The sequence below is a fragment of the Gobius niger genome (assembly GCF_951799975.1).
Source record: "Gobius niger genome assembly, chromosome: 14".
Classification (NCBI taxonomy): domain Eukaryota; kingdom Metazoa; phylum Chordata; class Actinopteri; order Gobiiformes; family Gobiidae; genus Gobius; species Gobius niger.
The window spans coordinates 19,560,839-19,580,257 of NC_136865.1; the positions used below are offsets into that span (position 1 = coordinate 19,560,839).

General features: G+C 42.0%; 2 protein-coding genes across 2 annotated transcripts in view; one reads left to right on the forward strand and one right to left on the reverse strand.

Annotated features, from left to right (window-relative positions):
* Nucleotides 1–10,192, forward strand: part of akap9 (A kinase (PRKA) anchor protein 9) — a 73,255-nt gene extending 63,063 nt beyond the window's left edge. Inside the window, exons 33-58 of the mRNA XM_079570396.1 lie at nt 36–1,010; nt 1,235–1,366; nt 1,436–1,480; nt 1,570–1,710; nt 1,795–1,839; nt 1,913–2,053; nt 2,278–2,322; nt 2,407–3,225; nt 3,475–3,532; nt 3,620–3,741; nt 3,836–4,024; nt 4,191–4,358; nt 4,571–4,676; nt 4,824–4,998; nt 5,077–5,227; nt 5,499–5,843; nt 6,150–6,443; nt 6,728–6,936; nt 7,035–7,140; nt 7,334–7,513; nt 7,693–7,896; nt 8,333–8,565; nt 8,707–8,798; nt 8,891–9,029; nt 9,308–9,438; nt 9,683–10,192. Of these exons, the coding sequence (XP_079426522.1) occupies nt 36–1,010; nt 1,235–1,366; nt 1,436–1,480; nt 1,570–1,710; nt 1,795–1,839; nt 1,913–2,053; nt 2,278–2,322; nt 2,407–3,225; nt 3,475–3,532; nt 3,620–3,741; nt 3,836–4,024; nt 4,191–4,358; nt 4,571–4,676; nt 4,824–4,998; nt 5,077–5,227; nt 5,499–5,843; nt 6,150–6,443; nt 6,728–6,936; nt 7,035–7,140; nt 7,334–7,513; nt 7,693–7,896; nt 8,333–8,565; nt 8,707–8,798; nt 8,891–9,029; nt 9,308–9,438; nt 9,683–9,729 (5,292 nt within the window). The 3' untranslated portion in view covers nt 9,730–10,192. The remainder of the gene's footprint in view (nt 1–35; nt 1,011–1,234; nt 1,367–1,435; nt 1,481–1,569; nt 1,711–1,794; nt 1,840–1,912; nt 2,054–2,277; nt 2,323–2,406; nt 3,226–3,474; nt 3,533–3,619; nt 3,742–3,835; nt 4,025–4,190; nt 4,359–4,570; nt 4,677–4,823; nt 4,999–5,076; nt 5,228–5,498; nt 5,844–6,149; nt 6,444–6,727; nt 6,937–7,034; nt 7,141–7,333; nt 7,514–7,692; nt 7,897–8,332; nt 8,566–8,706; nt 8,799–8,890; nt 9,030–9,307; nt 9,439–9,682) is intronic.
* Nucleotides 10,193–11,050: 858 nt separating this feature from the next.
* On the reverse strand, nt 11,051–17,278 carry cyp51 (cytochrome P450, family 51). Its single transcript, XM_079571428.1, has 11 exons — nt 16,997–17,278; nt 16,819–16,917; nt 15,230–15,406; nt 15,031–15,157; nt 13,006–13,180; nt 12,783–12,902; nt 12,513–12,708; nt 11,731–11,826; nt 11,484–11,652; nt 11,217–11,404; nt 11,051–11,179 (listed from the first exon to the last, which is right to left on the reverse strand). Exons 1-10 carry the CDS (start codon nt 17,156–17,158, stop codon nt 11,226–11,228), a joined length of 1,500 nt encoding a protein of 499 aa, XP_079427554.1. The 5' UTR covers nt 17,159–17,278; the 3' UTR covers nt 11,051–11,179; nt 11,217–11,225.
* Nucleotides 17,279–19,419: the final 2,141 nt, after the last annotated feature.

Genomic DNA, 19,419 nt, shown 5'->3' on the forward strand with positions numbered 1-19,419 from the left:
TTATGTTTATTCTAATAACATTTTCTGATTATTAGGAAATGGGGGAGCGGGACGAGCTGGTCAGAGACTTGGAGTCCCAGGTGGAGTGCCTCAGGAGCGAACAGCAGCGCCTGAAGATGGATCACGAGGAGGAGATGGACCAACTCAACGCAGTCATAGACAAATTACAGCAAGAACTGACCAACATAGAGCAGAAACCAATGGCAGAAGACTATGAAGAAGAAAAAGGTTTATCAGAGAGACCCTCACACGAGGAGTACAATGAACTTAAGAAGAAGATGGACTCAGCCACCAAAGAGCGCGATAATCTCAAATCTGAACAAGGTAAACTTTTTGATACATATCTGCGACTGAAGGAGAGCGCTGAAGCTTTGGCTGAATCAGAAAGAGCTGAAAATTCCGAAATTGAACTGGAAGATGCGCTCAGGGAAAAGACAGCGGCACTGGTGGTGATGCAGGCCGAGGTACAAGCACTTGAGCACAGTGCCACCTACAGAGTGGAGGAGTTAGACAAACGGGTACAGGAACTCGAGTCTTTAGTTGGCGAGAGAGACACTGAGCTGAGTCGCTGTCGCCTCATAATGGAGCAAACACAAAATTATGCAGACAGTCTACAAGATAAGATTTATAAATTAGAGGAAAGTCTAAGAGAGAAAGTGGCGGCCGTGCTGGTCAGCCAGGCCACTCTCGAAGCTTTCCAACTGCAGCAATCTTCACAACCCAAACAAGCGCCTGTCGTCTATGACTTTGGGAGCTTCAATATCCCACAATTGGACTTCAGTGTATACGGACAGACCAGAGGAGGTCCCACAGGGAGGGTGGTCCATCTTACGCAGAAGCTGAGGGAGCTGGAGGAGGGTCTGAGTGGGATGCAGAAGGATCAGGAGCTGCAGAACCAGCTGCTGTCCAGCTCAGAGGAGGACGTTCTGGAGTACGAGCGCAGACTGACCCTCCTCATGGACCTGCTCAGTCAGATGAGGAGTGGAGCGTCCCAGAGAGCTGCTTCACAGGTAAGACACGACCACAGACGGATCCACCATGTTTATGTCATCTCCATTATTAAACTGCTTTATTAAGTAATTTTGGTGATGGCCAAAGCAATTATAAAAAACATTGATTTTATAAATTCACACTGTAGTTTCAGCTTTTATTGACACTAATAATATGTCATGTCGGAGTGGTATTGTATACATTACTAAATGTGCATGTTTGTCTTTCCTTTATAATCTCTCAGCAGACCTCTGACCAGCCGTCTGTGCCACAACTGCTTCAGGAGCTGCAGCAGGTCAGACACGAAGCCTCTGTCACCAAAGAACAACTTCACAGCTTCAAAGAGAGTAGCAGCCGCCTCTACGACGAGCTCACTGTAAGTTTAACTTTATGCCCCTGTAACTCATGTTTACATTTTCTGAAATTGACTTTTGTCTTTTACTAGGAGAAAACATTAGCAATACACAGACTTGAGGAGCAACTCCAAATGGTACAATTATACCGTTCTTATTTATTTTGTTATTTTTATTTTTTTAGATTGTTGTGGTAGAATTAATGTTTGTCATCTGACCTGCTTAGGTATCGTCAAACAGTGGTGAGGTGACCAGGGTTTTGCAGCTCCAGCAGCAGCTTGAAGATGCTCAAAGTGAGGCTTCTGCTGCTAAAGACGAGCTGCACAGCTGTAAGGAGAGTCTGGACAAGTCACAGCAGCAGTTGCAGGTACAGAACTTATACGTATGGAAAAAAATGACATTTGTTTGTCCTGAATTATCAGTAAACTTTGACTTATTCCTATTTTTTAAGGAGCGGGAAATGGCAACAGCTCAGCTTAAGGGAGAGCTTCGTCAAGTGAGTTTTCTTGTTGCTTGTGCTTGTACATCCCCAAATTCGTACCAAGGCTAATGTTGTCCCACCTGCTTAGGCATCTTCTGACAGTGGTGAGGTTACACGGGTGTTGGAGCTCCAGCAGAAACTCGAAGAGGCTCAAAGTGAGACTTCTGTCGCCAAAGAAGAACTGAACAACTGCCAGGAGAGTCTGCATAAGCTACAAGAACTGCTACAGGTACATGAGACATGATCATACTTTGAACAAGTTCACAAAGGTCAGGTAAGATGAAAAGTGTAGTTGCTCATAAGATAAAAGGCCCTTTAAATGTTTGCTGGTACAACATGCTTCTTTCTATTCATCTATAGCATCTATTTTTGGCCATACTCAGTGACAGGGACTTTATATTTAACACTGTTTCTTGAAATAACTGTTCTGCATGTTCACTCTTGTTTTTAAAGGAGCGAGAAATGACCATAGCCCAACTGAAAGGAGAGCTTTTCCAAGTAAGAAAATTTAAAAAGTTTTTATTTTAGATTATTGGCTATATTTTCGCAGATCTCATTCCTGACTGTATCCATGTGCTTTAGGTCAAAGCCGATGAGGACGGAGACAGCTTTACAGAAGTCCTTCAGAAACTTGATGAGGCAACAAAAACTGCAACTTCCACCAAAGAAGAACTCGGCAACATAAAACAGCAAAACGCTGACCTTGAGAATGAACTGAGATCTAGTGAAGTTTCCATTTTCAAACTAAAAGAGCATCTTCTTGAGATCCGGAATAACATGGAAAACACCAAAGAGGAACTAATGGGTTTCAAAGAACAAAACGAGAAACTACAAAATGAAGTCGGTCACCGCGAAGGTTTAATTTCAAGTCTTCAAGGCGAGTTACAGGAAGCACGTTCAGCTTTAGTCCAACGACCGGACATCTCATCCCCTTCTCCTTCACCATCACCTTCTCCTCATCCCCGATCAACTTCCTCCTCGGTCACGCAGCCCAAAAAGAAAGGCGTCAAACAGCCAGCTCCGAAAGGCAGCAGCGCCAAAGATAAGCCTCTCTCCAGGAAAAACTCCTCTTCCAGCCACTCGTCCCACAAGACACTCAGCCCTCGTTCAAACGGTAGCACAGAGCAACACCACGTTACAGACGCGTTCACGCAAACGGAAAACCTACAGATGTCAGATGCATGTCCGCTGGGTGAGTCTGCCGCTGAAGACGAGGTGGAGGAGGTGATTGGAAACTTTCAAGAGAAGATTGAGCAGATGCAGGAACTTCACGCGGCTGAAATCCTGGACATGGAGTCCAGGCATATTTCAGAGAGTGATAATCTGCGAAGGGACACGCAAGCGCTAGAGGACGAATGCAAGGCGCTCAAGGCCGTCATTGAAAAACTACGGTCAAATCAGGTAAGATCAGCTTCATATTTCCCTGCAAAAAAGACTGTGATGTAACGGTGACATGCACTGAATAGCTCTTACAAGTTTAGCAGAGAGACCAGTGCCTATTCAGCATGCCCTTGGAGATGAATACTGTCTGCTTTTCCCACCACCACATCTTAAATACTAGAATACTGTGTGTATTTGTCGTCTGTGCATTGCCATGTTATTGAAGTTTGATGCACAGTATCTACAGTAGATTTCTGCCCTGTTTTTCAGGCCTCATCTGTAAAATTTGAGCGTTCAGCATCCCAGTTCAAAGATGGCTACACTAGTGGTAAGATTTAGCCTATTTATCAACATGAACCTATGAACATATTTTGATATAAAGTTTATTCATCTGTATTTTCTTTCTCCATTTCAGACAGTAGTTCAGACTTCAGCCAGCGCACAGGTTATGACCTTCCCAGTCTGCAGCACGAGTTCAGGACGACTCCAGAGGGTGCGAGGAGAGAGACCGACGAAACTCTACCAGACCGGATCAAGGTAAAACAGGGACAGGATTGTTTGAGTATTTATGCCTGCCCAGTAGTCATTGTTTTAACGGCTAGTTTCTCTATATTTGATATGTTCTATGTAGACTTTGCTTCGAGAGGTGCATCAGGAGGGCATGCAGGTCCTGTCTCTGTCAGAGCTCCCTCTCTCTGAAGCTGATCCGAGCGCTCAGTTCAATGTCCCGGGCTGGGTGAAGGAGCGGGACGCCCTTCTGTCCACCGTGGAGTCTTTGAAAAGCCTCATAAGCACCATGCAGACGCATAGAGACTCACAGGTACAGTCTGAACAATTTCATGAAGGTCGTATTTATTCAAAATTGATGTGGTGTGAGTCAGTCCATTGAATTCTGTCATAGTGGCACATGAACCCTTCTGGGTTTGTCACTTGTTTATGAGAAATTTTGTCTTTTGTTCACGATTGTATATATTTGAATAATCTAGGCCGTAGGCGGTGAGGACTGGCGTGGGGAGCTGCTGGGCGCTGTGCAGAAGGTGTTTCTGAATGAGAGAAGTGTCCTGAAGAGCACTCTGTACAGCCAACTGGATCTGCTGGACACCAGTGACGCCATCATCCACCTCAACCAGCTCGAGCAAAGACTGGCCCAACAGGTCAGTAAATCTCACTGTATCTGGATGTTGCTAATGTCTACTCATTAATATTGTATCAGTTGTCCATAAAAGCACTTAAGCTATTAAACTTAAGCAGTTAATTACTGGATGAACTAAGAAACTAAAGCTGAGAGACAAACAATTTCTGCTCTTTTTAATATATTTAGTTCTTACCTGTTATTCACAATGTGGTTGTGTTTGTTACAATGTAGGAGGCTCAGCACAGGGAAGCACTCGGGTCACTCCACAGTGCCGACCGATCGAGCCTCATCTCTGAAATTCATCAGCTGCGAAATCAAATGGAGAGTCTCCATCAAGGTAAACTTGGCTGGAATTTATTTCAAATAGTTTTTATAGTAACAGTCAGTCTTTTGTCAAATTATCTCCTCTTAGCTAGTTTATTTCATCTCATCTATATCATGTTTATATTGTAGCAGAGTCATTTTATTTTCTTATTTATTACAGGTGGTGACTCTGCTGCCGTTTTGGGCACAGAGTTTAGCCGTAAGGAGCACACAGAGGCGGGAGGAGACCGGCTGCTGACGGAGGAGCTGAAAACTGAGCTGTCCCAAACAAAGTTGGAGCTGGAGACGACTCTGAAAGCTCAGCACAAACACGTCAAAGAACTGGACGCTCTCAGGTGAGTCACTGCATTTACAAAATTACTTGTAGATATTGTTGTTCTCTGCTAATGAGTGAAACTTCTGGTTGTCTAAAGAGCGGAGGCGTCACAGAAAGCCTCGGAGGTGGAGGCCCTGAGTGACCAGCTGATAGAGGAGAAGAAGAAGAGCAGAGAGCTGCAGTGGGCTGTGGAGAAAGAGCGCTGCCGGACTGGGAGAAGCCAGGAGAGTCAACGCGAGGAACTAGAGGTCAGCTTTGATCAGCTGTTTCAAAAAAGATATTTAGATCTATATCTGCACAAGTGAAGCAAAAACAGAAAACATTTAAAGCTACTAATTCTACAGCATTTTTGATTGGGCAATTTATCAGCATCCAAACATTCACAATATTTGGATGCTGTTTGATATTGATTACAGTATAATATGGAGTAAAGGTATACTAGTATACTACTATACTACTAGTATACTATTTTGCAGAGTGAAATCAGTATTACTAACTACATTGTATCTTCCACCTCAGGATCTTCAGTTGGATCTGGAGGAGCAGAAGGCCCTTGTGTCACGGCTGAGCTCTGAGTTGGAGCAGCAGCGTCAGTCCTCGTCTCAGAGCACGCAGCAGGTTGAACAGGAGCGCCTCAGCCTCCAGAGACGCCTGCAGGAGCTCCAGGTGCAGCTGGACACGGAGCGAGCCAAAGCCCAGGAGATGAGCTCAGCCCTGGGCCGCGAGAGGGAGCTGCGCAGGGGCGCGTCCTCGGACAGCGCTCCCGTCACTGCAGAGGGAGGAGAGGAGCAGAGAGGTGAAGCAGAGGAGACTGAAAACACACTGGAGAGACTGCAGAACGAGCTGGACGATAAACACGCACAGGTTTGTAGTCAATGGGTGGAGTACATTCATTCGTTTTCATATAAAAATTGGCTTTGTATGAATGACTCTTTAAGAAATCACATGGCACCGTTTAACTCCAATAAGAAATTTAACACTTATGGAATGAATGAATTGCCTGCCTACATTTTGTGTAGGGATTCCCAAACCTGACTTCAATAGATAAGGGAAAGGAAAGGAGTTTGTAGTTTACTTTTCACACACAAGTCTCCCAGAGCGATTCAGGTGTTCAGGCCTGGTCTGTTAGCAGGTAAGAAGCTAATGGATTTTCTTCTCTTAAATTCAAAGGTGGTGCAACTCTTGGGTCAAGTGGAGGCGCAAAAACTGGAGGTTGTACGAAAAGACGAGGAGCTGACTTTGGTGAATCAGAGATTGGCCCGGGATCACAAGGCTTTGCTGGAGGCTCAGACGCAACTGGAAAACCTCAAAACCCAAATGAGACAGACCCAGGAGCAGCTGGAGAAAGAGGTGCTGAGGGGAAAACAGGTGGAGGAGCATCGCAGCAGACTGCAGGAGGGACTGGGACGGTTAGGAGAGGACAGCGGAGACGGGCCGACACCAGTGCAGCCTGAGGGCCGGACAGTAAGTAACAGCACTCTGTCAACAAGTCATTAAAGCTAACATTGTTTTATCAGAATCAGACCTACTTGTCCTGCTTATGTTATAAGTCCTATATTACATCATAAAGAAGATCTTGTCTTCTTCTGCTGTATTCAGGGTTTGGTTGCAGAGGCAGCAGTTTGTGTTATATTGATATTATTTGTACCTTGAGACACCATTTAAGAGAAAAGGGTCTGCAGTCTGGTAGTCTTGTGTGTTAATGTTTAATGTGTATATTTATTATGAAACAATCTCTTATCCATCAGTCTATGTGGCAGAGCGAGGACACAGATCGGACCACGGACTGGGTTTTGCAGCAGAAGACTTCGAGTCCGTCCTCTCACCTGAGCCTGAGCGCTCCAGGCGCCAGTGGCGGACTGCACCACGGGCCCTGGCGCACCGTCGACAACATCCTGGGAAAACTGCACCTCGTCTCCTCCAAGGTCCACGGCATGGCCAACAAGGCTGCTGGAAGGTACTCAATACAACTCAGTATAATCATTGAAATATTCTCATTCACCCAGTCATTAAAACCTCTGTAATATACGACTTGTACACACTTTTATGTTGTAGGCTCTCGTCTGAGGTCGACACGGAAGAGTTGTCCTGGGTTCAGTCCAACCTTGATGAGGTCATTTCGATGCTAAAGCAGTCCCCGGGTTTACCCTCTCTCCCTGAGGTTAGTCTTTTTACTTTCATTATTACATCTTCCTTCAAACTGATCTTGTTGATATTTTCTACCATGAGAGAACACATTGTGGTCTACTGATGAGCCCGTGTACTCTCCTGTCAGCGCTGCTTTGATCACGTATCTTGTTTGTTTTGACGGCGCTGACGGACATCTGCTGCTCTTCTCCTGTCTGTTTCCTCAGAGCGCGGCGCTGGCAGGAGGCTCCAGCTCCCTCACAGAGCGGCTGCTGAGGCAGAACGCCGAGCTCACGGGCTTCGTCAGCCGTTTGACCGAAGAGAAGAACGACCTGAGAAACCACACGCTGAGACTGGAGGAAGAGCTGAGGAGATACAGGCAGTCCGCGCTGAGCTCCGGGGACACTGTAAGTACACGAGGGAAATGAACGTAGACACTGAGGATTAACAGTGAGAGCTTTAGCAGAACTGTGGCACATATAGAGGCTACTTAGTTACATGGTTATACATTTCTTTGAATCATGGTTATATAATCTATTGAAAACACATCAACCATCTGCTATTATTATTTCTGTGCTTTGTGTAGTTGAGCAGCAGGAGAGCGGCTTCAAAGGGAGACGGCACCAGTGCACTGCTCTCTCAGGAGCGAGAGGCCTGGACCCGAGAGAGAGTCCGACTTGAGAAATCCCTACATCAGGCTCAGAGTCAGATAGCCCGACTCAAAACCGAAGTCAGGACTGAAACGCTGCGGGAGATCAGTGGACCGGAGGCTGACAATGCTGCACTGAAGGTAGGTTAACGATGTCATGTAAATATCCACGAATAGGGCATAAAGTACGACCACTGGAGGGAATAATGTCTCTATTGTTGGTGGTTAGAACATGCTGTCCCCAAAATGAATGTGCTAGAAGCTTAGAAGCAAGTTTGATAAGGCCAAAATTATGATGGTTATTTGATCCTGCCTTTGTGGCGTGTTCACAGTGTGCACCAGACAGTGTTTTCCATAGATTTATGCAGACACTATAGAGGCACAGGTGTTCCTTATGTGAATCATGTTTTGGGGTGAAATTCCATCTTTGTACCTTTGTAGAAACTAACACAAGACCTGGCTGTGCTCAAATTTTGTCAATGCTGGTTTTGATAGAGAAGAATAAGAGATACACACAGTCCCTCACGCCCTATAGATTATAATTAAGTATCTAAATCATGTCCATCTTGTTCCTCAGAGGATATATGGGAAGTACTTGAGGTCGGAGAGTTTCCGTAAAGCGCTGATCTACCAGAAGAAGTACCTGCTGCTGCTGCTGGGGGGTTTCCAGGAGTGCGAGGAGGCCACTCTGACGCTCCTGACCAGGATGGGTGGACGTCCCGCTCTGTCCAGTCTGGAGTCCTTCAGCCAGCGCCGACGAGGGCTCACTCGCTTCAGATCTGCGGTCAGGGTCTCTATCGCCCTCTCAAGGTGAGCAGCTGCACTTCTATTAACACAATGACTCTCATCTCATTTGCAATTGTATATGTACGTACTTAAACCATAATTTAATCTGTTGTGTTACTGTTTTGACCTTGGCGGATAAAATAAATCAATACAATGTTCTTTTAGGATGCGTTTCCTTGTGAAGAGATGGCACAAGGCGACCGGTGCGAGCGGCTCACCATCCAGCGCTACTAAAAATGGATCTAGACAAACTCCAGGTAACAAGTACTTCCTGTTCAGCAACATCTGCGCAGCAATCGAGAAGCGTTTATTTATATCCATGACCTATGTTTTCTTTTATCTAACCAAGGGTCTGACGTGAGGGACTCGCCTTACCTGCACCCGGGCAGCGTGGAAATGTACAAAGACAGAAGTGGAGGCGTCTCGAGTAGCAGAGGCCGCAGTGGAAGAGAATCGCCCCGATCAGGCGCTTCCTCCGCTCAACACAGGTGCAGCATGTAATGGTTTAGAAGATTTAGAATCAAAGAATGTGCTAAATAATAATACACGCCTTTATTAAACAACTTGTTGCTGTTTGGGCTCCAACTAGTACGCCCATTACAGGTAGAACATAAAAAATGGATGAATAGACAGAATGCTATGTTCAGAGGGAGGGTTTTACTTACCCTTTTGACTCTAGAAAAGTAAAAAAAAAAGAGATGTGAAGCCTTTGTATCTATTACCAGCTTTTTTTTTTAACTTTGTCTTGTTTTTTGTTGTCCTAAAGGTACCATTTGTCCGGAGATCATGGTCCTCTCACGTGTTCCCATCTCCAAAACTACGACCCGGACCGAGCCCTCACTGACTACATTTCCAGACTGGAGGCTTTACAGAGGAGGCTGGGGAGCGTCACATCAGGTAACTGCTAAATGGCAAAACATCTTCATCCTTGACCAAAACATAGATGTAGATGTACAATTCAACAGGATAGAAAGTAATATGCAATGAACACTATCATTCTGAATAATTTATGAAAGCAGTTCAAAGTAATACAGTGTTTCTCTATGATCTATTTCTTAAAAGTAATGGCATGAACATCAAACGAGGAGCGACTGTGCTTTGAGATTTCTCACATGAAGTTCTCTCTGTTCCTCCTCCACAGGTGCTTCTTCTTCATATGCTCAATTGCACTTTGGCTTGAGGAGATAGATGCTTGGAGGTTACTTTTGCTTGAAGAAACTCAGTTGCCTTTGCGTGTGCTGAGCGCTGTGCTGTTTTCTACCATTCTGCGACGGACTGTACCTTTCATGTGGACCAAAACTCATTTTTTATTAGTGTATAACATGTTGTTATCAGGCTTTTTGTCGCCAGCACTTGAAAAACAGCTATGTTTGTAATTTAATCTGCCTCTTTGTTGTGGATAATCTACAATCATGTATATTTGTCTACGGCTAATTTAAGACTTTGTGATTAATTTATACGTATGTTTTTGTTGAATGGGTGGAGCGTGTTGTACAGAATGGATGGGTTTACTGTCATGGAGGCTGCTACTGAATCTTCTTCACTACACTGTGTTTTGAGGACATTTGTAGAGAACGTATTTTTGTAAAGCCCAGGACCTATGAATTTTTGGGGTATTTTGTCAAAAACTGAATTAAAGAGGAATACAATATTTAAAATGTCATTTATGAGACGTTTGTTTTTCATCAGGAAACGAGATGTCATGACATGTTTAAAAATGGTTTAAAGGAACAGGCCACCATTTTTCCATACCTAGATATGTTCTTACCTGAGCTTAGACTACTGCGACTGAGCAGACGCACAAAGACCAGACAGTTACGCATCAACTCATCTAAGCTCAGGAAAGAATATACAATGGGGAAAAAAAGTATTTGGCCAAAATCCAATAGGTCTATATGAAACTGATCAAATACTTTTTTCCCCACTGTATCTCAGTATGGAAAAACGGCGGTCTGTTCCTTTAAGAGAGTTCCATAATTACACAGGATTTGAGGGATTTACTGGGACTGGTGTAAGGGCAACACACACAAAAACAATGAACACAATACACAGGTAACGTACAGAAGTAACTTTACATTTATTTGCAAAACTGTGACACAATGTGACTGGCACCTTAAAGGTTACACCGCACTTCATAAACTACAGTATTCAGACAGTTTAGTGATGGATTAATTGATGTACAAAAATATAACTTTGCTGTTTTCACTCATCCTGTTGCTTGAGCGTTTCAATCAAAAAAGGCCTTTTTAAAGGGGCTAGATGCAAGTTGGCCATTTTATACTCACTACTGCCACCTCAGGTCATACGTGTAACTGCACCTTCTATATTAAGCTCGTGCATGACGGCAATTCGGACCCGAAGTAACAACTTATTGAGTGACAGTGCAAGATTGTAGAGGCAGTTGTGAATAGGTCTAGGCTCATTCTACACATTAGGACATGGATGGAACATGTAGGGGGAGGAAAATACATAACTTTTACATTTTTAAACTCTGTATAGTCCCTTTAACAAGCCCTATTTACAAAAGATGGTAAAACTAGTAAAGAGTCACAGTTAAGGCAAGGGGCAAGAAAATACAAATGAACAAAGTGCATGAATTTTAAGAGATATTCCACACAGGTTTAAAATGAATGAAATGTTCAGTCTCTTGATTGATTGATTCATTGATTGATTGATTCAGTCTCTCATTGTTTCCTCCTCTTGTATCTTATGACGGGATTGTGAGGCGTGTGGATCATAGTGGTGTAGTTGATCGTCGGGAAGTATCCGTCTACGAGCTCAAACTCGTACATCCGGAGCATAGTGGACCAGATCGTTTTAATCTGGACGTAGGCAAAGTTCTCCCCGATGCATCTGTGACGACCTGTAAATATCACAACACATACTGTCTCAACGTCCGCACTTGTTATATTCGAGATCTCATTTCCATTGCTGTTTCTTACCAGCTCCGAACGGGACATAGGCGAACTTCTCCCCCGCCGCAGGGCTGTCGCTAAGGTATCGCTCAGGGTTAAATTCGAGCCGTTCGACCCAAGTGTCGTGTAAACGGTGGTTCACAGTGGGAGACACGCAGACCTGGTGGCCCACGGGGATGGTGTAACCCGCTGCAGTCTGTAAAATAATACAGCTTAATGTGTGATGTAACAAAAATCAATAACCTTGCTCAAAACGGTTTTATTTTGGTGATACCTGAGGGGAGCGAGCCATTCTCATCATGGTCATAATAGGGGGGCGAAGTCGGAGAGTCTCTTTTAAACAGCGCTCCAGCAAACTCAGGTCTTTCAGCTGCAACAGAAATATTACAATAAATAAATAACATGCTTAAAAATATGCACCCTGATAATGAGTCGTCTGAAGCTTAAAGGGACTATACGGAGTTTAAAAATGTTAAAATTATGTATTTTCCTCCCCCTACTTGCTTCAGCAAAGTTCTAAGGTGTAGAATGAGACCAGATCTGTTCACCACAACTGCCTCTAAAATCCTGCACTGTCACTCAATAAGTTGTTGCTTCGGGTCCGAATTGCTGTCATGCACGAGCTTAATATAGAAGGTGCAGTTACACGTATGACCTGAGGTGGCAGTAGTGAGAATAAAATTGCCAACTTGCATCTTGCCCCTTTAAAGAGCAAGTGTTCATGCTTCAAAATCCAAAGTATAGGACAGCAAAGGAAGAGTTAAAGTGCAAAAACAGGTGCCATTGAAAAAAAAGCTATTGTATTCAAAATGGTAATCAACTGTAATTGTGTAGCACTGTTTTTAATTACCAGACCTATTTTATTAGCAAGTTAGAGCAAATGCACACACATTTAGTTTCACTTGAATCACCTGCAGAGTACAGAAACAGAAGCCTTTAAAGAAGACACTTTTGAAATGGCTAAATTCTTATTGTTGGATCACATGGATTTTGATACGGGGCGCTCATTGAGTACATAATGATGAATGCATTTAAAGCATTTAAATCAAATCTTACCTGATCGAAGTCAAGAGGCGACAGGTCTTCCCCACACACTGCCTTCTGCTCCGCGTAGCATCGGTCCTGAAGAGACTTGTCCCGCGCCAAAAAGAAGCCCATCCAGGAGCTGGTGGTGGAAGAGGTGTGCTGCCCCGCCAACAGCAGCCCGATCAACATCCCTGCGATCTCATTATCTGTCAGAGGGCGGCCATCTCTGAAACCAAAGAAGGTATTGCAGTACACTTTCCAGACAAAGAGTTCCAGACAAAAGAGTTTTAGTTTTTTTACTTGTAAGTTGCATCAACCAGTGTCTGCAGGATGTCATCTACTTTCTCAGCAGACTGCCTCCGCCTCTGAATCACTTTAAAGAAAATGTTCTTGATTTCTCTGTGAGCTCTGTCTCTTCTCCTGTAAAAGAAAACACATGAATTTCACCACAAAAGACGTACTTGGGGGAAACATTCACTCAAGTAACATTGTGATCCGACGTCAAAGGCAAATGGAAGTTTACCTGAAGCTGGGCAGGGGCAGCCAGCCGGGGAGGAGCCAGGCAGCGTGACTGAACCCCCCGTCCAGATCCGCGTAGAGCTGGGCCACTTTCTCGTTCAACATGCCGCGGATCTCTTTACCGTGGAGGCAGCTGCTGGCCGTGAGGATGATCAGCTCCGACAAGGCCTCGAACAGGTCTGAATAACACACACATTTGGGTATAAAGTTAGCGAGTGAACAACTGTTACAACTCTATTAAAAGTTTGCCTTTGAAGTTGTAATACTTTTGTTTTCATAGACTGTTCATTTGAATTCAATTTATACCCAACAGTAATCACTAAATATTGTTCATAGTCTCATACAACAATATTTTTTAACAATATAGACCCTTAAATTGTTTGTAAACATTCCGGACTTAGCTGGGGGCGGGAACCTAGATTCCTATCTATTTCCATTGTAGTTGTTGACATGGTAACGATAAACGAATGTCTAACTGTTGGAAATATCAGATAAACCTTATTTTCTCGTCCCAAATGTCATTCCTCTTGTTCTTGCACCTTAAGCCACAACAGGACCACGTATTTTAGTTGTAGTTTTACGCTTATAATCACTAGTTTTAGTTTAATCTTATTTCCTGCCTCCAGATGATGTCACTGATGATGTCAGCAGCAAAAGGGTCTATTCTTTTGTAATTTGGGAGAACAAGAATAAATGTATCTAGATGTACTACGTCTGTGCGTGTATTCCACTGACCGTATGTAATATGCACTGTAATGTATCAATCAATCAAAACTTTTATCTATAGAGCACTTTTCATACAAAATTGTAGTACAAAGTGACGTCATATCGCTAAGCATTATGGGATTAGCAGCAATTGTAAACTAATGGAGATTTTAGAAGTTAAAATACTGGAGTTATTGTTCACATTAAAACACTTGGACACCATAGTGAGTTAGATGTATTTACCAGCAGTAACTCAGCAGCTAACGGAGCTGTTCCACGGCTATTTTCTCCACTTTATAAACTGTTTTTAGCTAATGTTAGTCAATGGAAATGTATGCTAACAGCTGCAAAGATGGCCGATCTCCATGGTAACTGTAGACTTTCCCGAACTCTATTGACTCTGTGCATAACTTCAAATCATAACAACGCCGCCCAAGAAGTGACTTCCTTCCATCCAGCACACCAAAATAAAAGCACCATCTTATTCATTAGTTCAACTTTCTTTCTGCCTAACTATTAACAGACACAACACGTAAAATGTGTGTATTTAATTATATTCTTGTAATGTTCCTGCTGAACTAATCAATGAGACGAGCTGTGTGCTTTTATTTTGGCGTGCTGGAACGAAACAGGAAGTCACTTCTTGGGCGGCGTTGTTATGATTTGAAGTTATGCACAGAGTCAATTCCCACCAACCTTTGCATATAGAAGCAGATGTACTTAATATTGAGTACGTTTTGTATATTCAGAGTGTAGCTAATTTTGTTATATTTTTACCATGTTTTATTTTAATCTTTAGCATGCCCTCACAGACTTGGAATTAATTTTATTCCTAGTTTATGTTTTATGCTTCATGTTTCGCAATTGCACTGAAAACTATATCCAAGTGGGTCACCATTAGTTGCAACTGTCTTGATAATTGAAAATATCACAGTAATTTTGTAGCTTATTATCATGTATTTAACTAAACTACTTCAATACAGCATGTTCAATTAAATTAAAGCAAAAATCCTAATCTTTTTTTTCCCCATACTGTAATGTCAAAACAAGACTTAAAGGGGCTAGATGCAAGTTTATGCATCTAGCCCCTTTAAGTCACTACATCACTACTGCCACCTCAGGTCATACGTGTAACTGCAGCTTCTATACGGTTCTAAATTACCTTTAAGGCTGTGTTAGAAAATGATCTAAATCCCAGTCAGTTGGAAGACGATAGTGGCTTCTTGCAACATGGACATTACGTCACCTAATATTGCGCTCACAAGTTTTTGGCGATATTTTGTGCAGTCATACTAGCAAGGTATGTACTGCATGTATTACTTACTTTCCACTCCACTGTCTCCCCATCTCTCGAAGTACTCTATGGTCTCTGCTTCAATAATCCTCACGTGGTCCCTAAAGTGAGCAATGTTCAGCCCAGTCTTCAACAACTTCTTCTGCTCCAAAAACAGCTGCAACAGAAACGTAAATTGATTTCTCGTCACACAGATCTGCGTAGAGCCTGCATTGGCGTGTGGACTTACAGCATTTGGAATATCGTAGGCGACTCCTTTTCCGAAAACTGGGGTAGTGAGTTTGGAGTAGACGTCTTCAGCGTTCAGGTCCTCGTTTTTACTGTTGAACATGAGCGTGGCTGCCTCACTCCCCAGCAGGTACGTAAAGGTTTTCCCCACCATGGTAAAGCTGACGACTGGGCCATACTGTGGAGACAAGACATTAATGTTAGCGGTGGGACTCGATAATTATGGCCTTTGTAATTAATTAATCGCAGTTAATCGCATTTAAGCATCATTTATTTAGGGGTTGGAATTATTTTTAGAGGTATATTTTAGATGCTTCTTTGTATTTTCTTGCATTTGAACTCATCTGAAGTGGAGATGTGAGGCCTGTGTGAACATTTGAAACACTTTTTGGAGAATGATCTTTTAAAATAGGTTCATGTCGGCGCTTAATGGTGTGAATTAACAAGTTTGACAGTCAAATAGTTTTTGGCTGAACGTATTGTTTGTGCCTAAGCAACGTCTGCAGGTGTCGAAAGTTAAGTGCGATAAATGTTGAGTAATATTTTTAATTGCACTAAACCATTGATCGTAATTAATCGGAAAAAGTCCCGGCCCTAATTAATATACATTTCTCAATTAATTACTAGGTGGAGTATCTGGCATGGCTATTGGGTGGTTAGCGCTCGTGCCTCACAGCTAGAAATGGACTCAATTTATATAGCGCTTTTTATACTTTCGTCAGGCCCAGAGCGCTGTACACTGAGGAGCCAGTCACCATACACCAATGTACACAGACACTGGAGGCAAGTAGGTTGGAGTGTCTTGCCCAAGGACACAACGACAGTGTGCATTTGTGGGAGCTGGGGTTTGGGACCTTCCGATCACGAGACGACACGCTCTACCAACTACCGTCGCCAAGTTCCAAGGTTCGATTCCCACCTGGACGAGGCTTTTCTGTGTGGAGTCTGCATGTTCTCCCCGGGTCTGTGAAGGTTTCCTCCACGTACTCGGTTTCCCCTACCACTAAAAACATGTACAACAGGCCAGGACTATAGAGAGTGTGTTCTAAAGTGCGAGTGGGGGGACAAGGGATAGAAATTAGCCCACGGCTACAATCCGGTGTGTTTACAAGCATGTATCCATGTATGTTCATGAACATGCACTTGATTAAATAAACACATAAATACATTTATTTGGACTTCACACACTATCACTAATAGGCTATTACACAGTGTTAATTTTGTCAACTAAAATATTTCTTCATAATTTTATCCTAAGAAATATATTTGCTGGCTAAAATTAAACTACAAATAAATCTATTGTCGCTTATGTTGAAACTATATACAGCATGATTATTCAGATACTACAGCCTACTTTTGTCAACTAAAACCTCTGAACTTCAATAACATTGCTTGAAATAGCCTCATAATTATTTTTTTTTACTCTGAACACAACAAAATCATTTTACTTAATAAAATGAAATATTATTTGTATCACAAGACTAAGATATGTTGTCAAAATGGACACTGCTGTGTTGTGTTGCTACTGAAGCTACTTCCAAGATATTTTTTTTAATTTAAGTGCACGGTGTAAAATGTGTTCAAACTGACCTTATCATAAGCATTTTCAAGAAACTCTATTGGACTTTTCCCAAATGCAATGGCATGCCCCAGAAATGGAAGAGCCGAGGGAATGTAAGGTGGATACTTCTGCAAAACAACAGACATCATCATAAATCAGACAACTTCTAATGTGCTCATTTTAAATATATTCAACGCATTTGCTCACCTTATCTTTGTCAGTAGCCTTTGTGAGCAGCGTTTTGGAGATGTATCCCAGAGTCAAAGTAATGACAGAGGCAGCCAGCACCACGGAGGTTGCGTTGTCGGTCATCTTTTCTACCGTGTCTGCGAGCAGTTTGGCGCTCATGCTGTACAAATGCATCGACATGACTAAAACGTGTCTTTGCGCTGAACTAAAGTCGCCTCGCTCCGCTACATTCACCGCACTGATAACTTTTCTGCAACAACACGGAGCGTATTATCTTCCCGAGCCTTTTACCTGTCACCGCTGGGCCCGCCCCCGCCTGACAAATCCCGGCCTCTGATTGGTTTACAACATCGTGTCCGTCAAGCAAGAAGAGCGCTGATTGGCTACTGCCCCTGGACCCATGTCTGCTTATATGATGTCACGAGTATTCACGGTATTGACTTTACAATGACCACTGATCAGCTCCAGTTTTAGATTAGTTTGAACTCTATTTGCCACATTTACGTGCAGAGGGCATAGCTATTATATTATACTTTTAGTTCTGTAAGTGTTATAGACTAGATAGTTGTTGTTCATGGGAGTAACATGGAAAAAAGGGTGATTAACATGATTATTAGGAGGGGGGAAAAGGGTCAACAAATCCTTAAAGGCTGTAAGGATTTGGGCTCGTGGCAGTTTTTGTTTGCTGACATCAAAATCTCCACTTTCCGGCAAATCATTTTTATTTCAGTGTAGCAGCAATTTTAATGAAGAAATGTTGGGCACAAAAGTTATTTTTATTTTTAGGCCGTTGACAGGAAGTGACATAGATAAAGGTAAAGCTCAGACGCTTATGGCAGGCCGTTTTAACATTTATTATTAAAACTTGACTATCCTTTATTACAGTTATATATATCTTTAATTGTATTTTGTCTAGTCATATTTAATTTTGACTAGTAATACCTCCAGTTATGGATATCCATAACTGAGTTTTCACTAGTAAAAACTACAGTTGGAGATATCTGTTATTGAGTTTTGTCAAGACAAAACATCTATTGAAGATATCTTGAATTGTGTAAAGACCTAATAAAAATGAATTGCGGATATCTGTAACTTAATTAAAGATATCTCGAACTACATTGTTACTAGTAAAAATTGCAGTTAGAGATATCTGTAACTCAGTTTTGACTAGTAGCAAAGCCAATTTAAGATATCCATATTTGTTTGAGTATAGTCAACAAGAAGTTTTGTATATACCTAAAACATTTTAAAGATATCTTTAATAAAGTTGAGTTTTAGATATCTCTAACTAGAATTATGTCTAGTAAAAATTAGGTTAGAGATATCTCAAACTAGAGTTATTACTAGTCATAATTCAGTTACGACTAGTAATAACTGAATTACGACTAGTGAAAATGACATAACGGATATCCATAATGACGTCACCCATAGAAATGAATGGGAAATATGATGTCATTTAACTAGTAGAAATGATGTAACAGATATTAGCACTTTGAGGTTTCGCTGAAATGTAAAGTGCAATATAAATAAAATTTATTATTATTATTATTATATCCAAAATGATATTGAGTATAGTAGAACTATAATTACAGATATCTGTAATTATAGTTTTTACTAGTGAAAACTGAATTGGAGATATCTGTATTACATATCCAGAATTTCGAATAAACGGCCTGCCATAGACCCTTTCGCTGCTTACATCATCAGCGACATCAGCTGGAGGCAGGAAGTGATCAAGAGAAATTAAACTAAAACTAGCAATTATAAGTGTAAAACTACGACTACAAAATGTGGTCCTGTTGTGGCTTAAGGTGCAAGAACAATAGGAATGACATTAGAGACGATAAAATAAGGTTTTTCTGATATTTCCAAAAACAGTTAAGACATTTGTTTATCGTTACTATGACAAAAGCTACAATGAAAATAGATAGGAAACTAGCTTCCTGCCTGTGTTGAAAATTGTTTGCCTTCATTTATGTCACTTCCTGTCAGTGTCCAATTAGGAAGTGAAATAATAAACATCTCACAAATGACCAAACTAAAGAAAGCTGGGTACAATCTTTGACAAAATCTTAAATATAATTGTTTTAACTATGTTTCAGCAGAAATTGTGTCTAACGTGTCATAAACACTTTACACATGATCAATGAACGAGTAGAGTGAAGCAGATCCTCATGACATGAGCAGTAGTTTTTAATTTTGGGAAACTGAATATGCAAAATGTCACAAGCTTGCATGAACGTGCTTTGTCGTAATACTAGGGATTCTTTTCATAGAAAGAACCCCCGCCTTAATCAAGTGCATATTGTCCAGTTCAGCTTTACCCAAATCCATAAAGTCCTAGCCAAAGCTAATACCTACAAAACTCATCTAAACTGATATTTTTCCTCATGTTGATGCTGCATTGTCGTCCCTTTTTTTTTTAAATTTCCATCACTTTT

Coding starts and splice junctions, on each gene's coding strand:
- cyp51 (XM_079571428.1), bottom strand. CDS start 17,158: ATGTCGATGCATTTGTACAGCATGAGCGCCAAACTGCTCGCAGACACG. Junction 15,407..16,818: donor TTGAAAATGCTTATGATAAG/GTCAGTTTGAAC, acceptor TTGTCTCCACAG/TATGGCCCAGTCGTCAGCTT. Junction 12,709..12,782: donor CTGGTTGATGCAACTTACAA/GTAAAAAAACTA, acceptor CTTTGGTTTCAG/AGATGGCCGCCCTCTGACAG.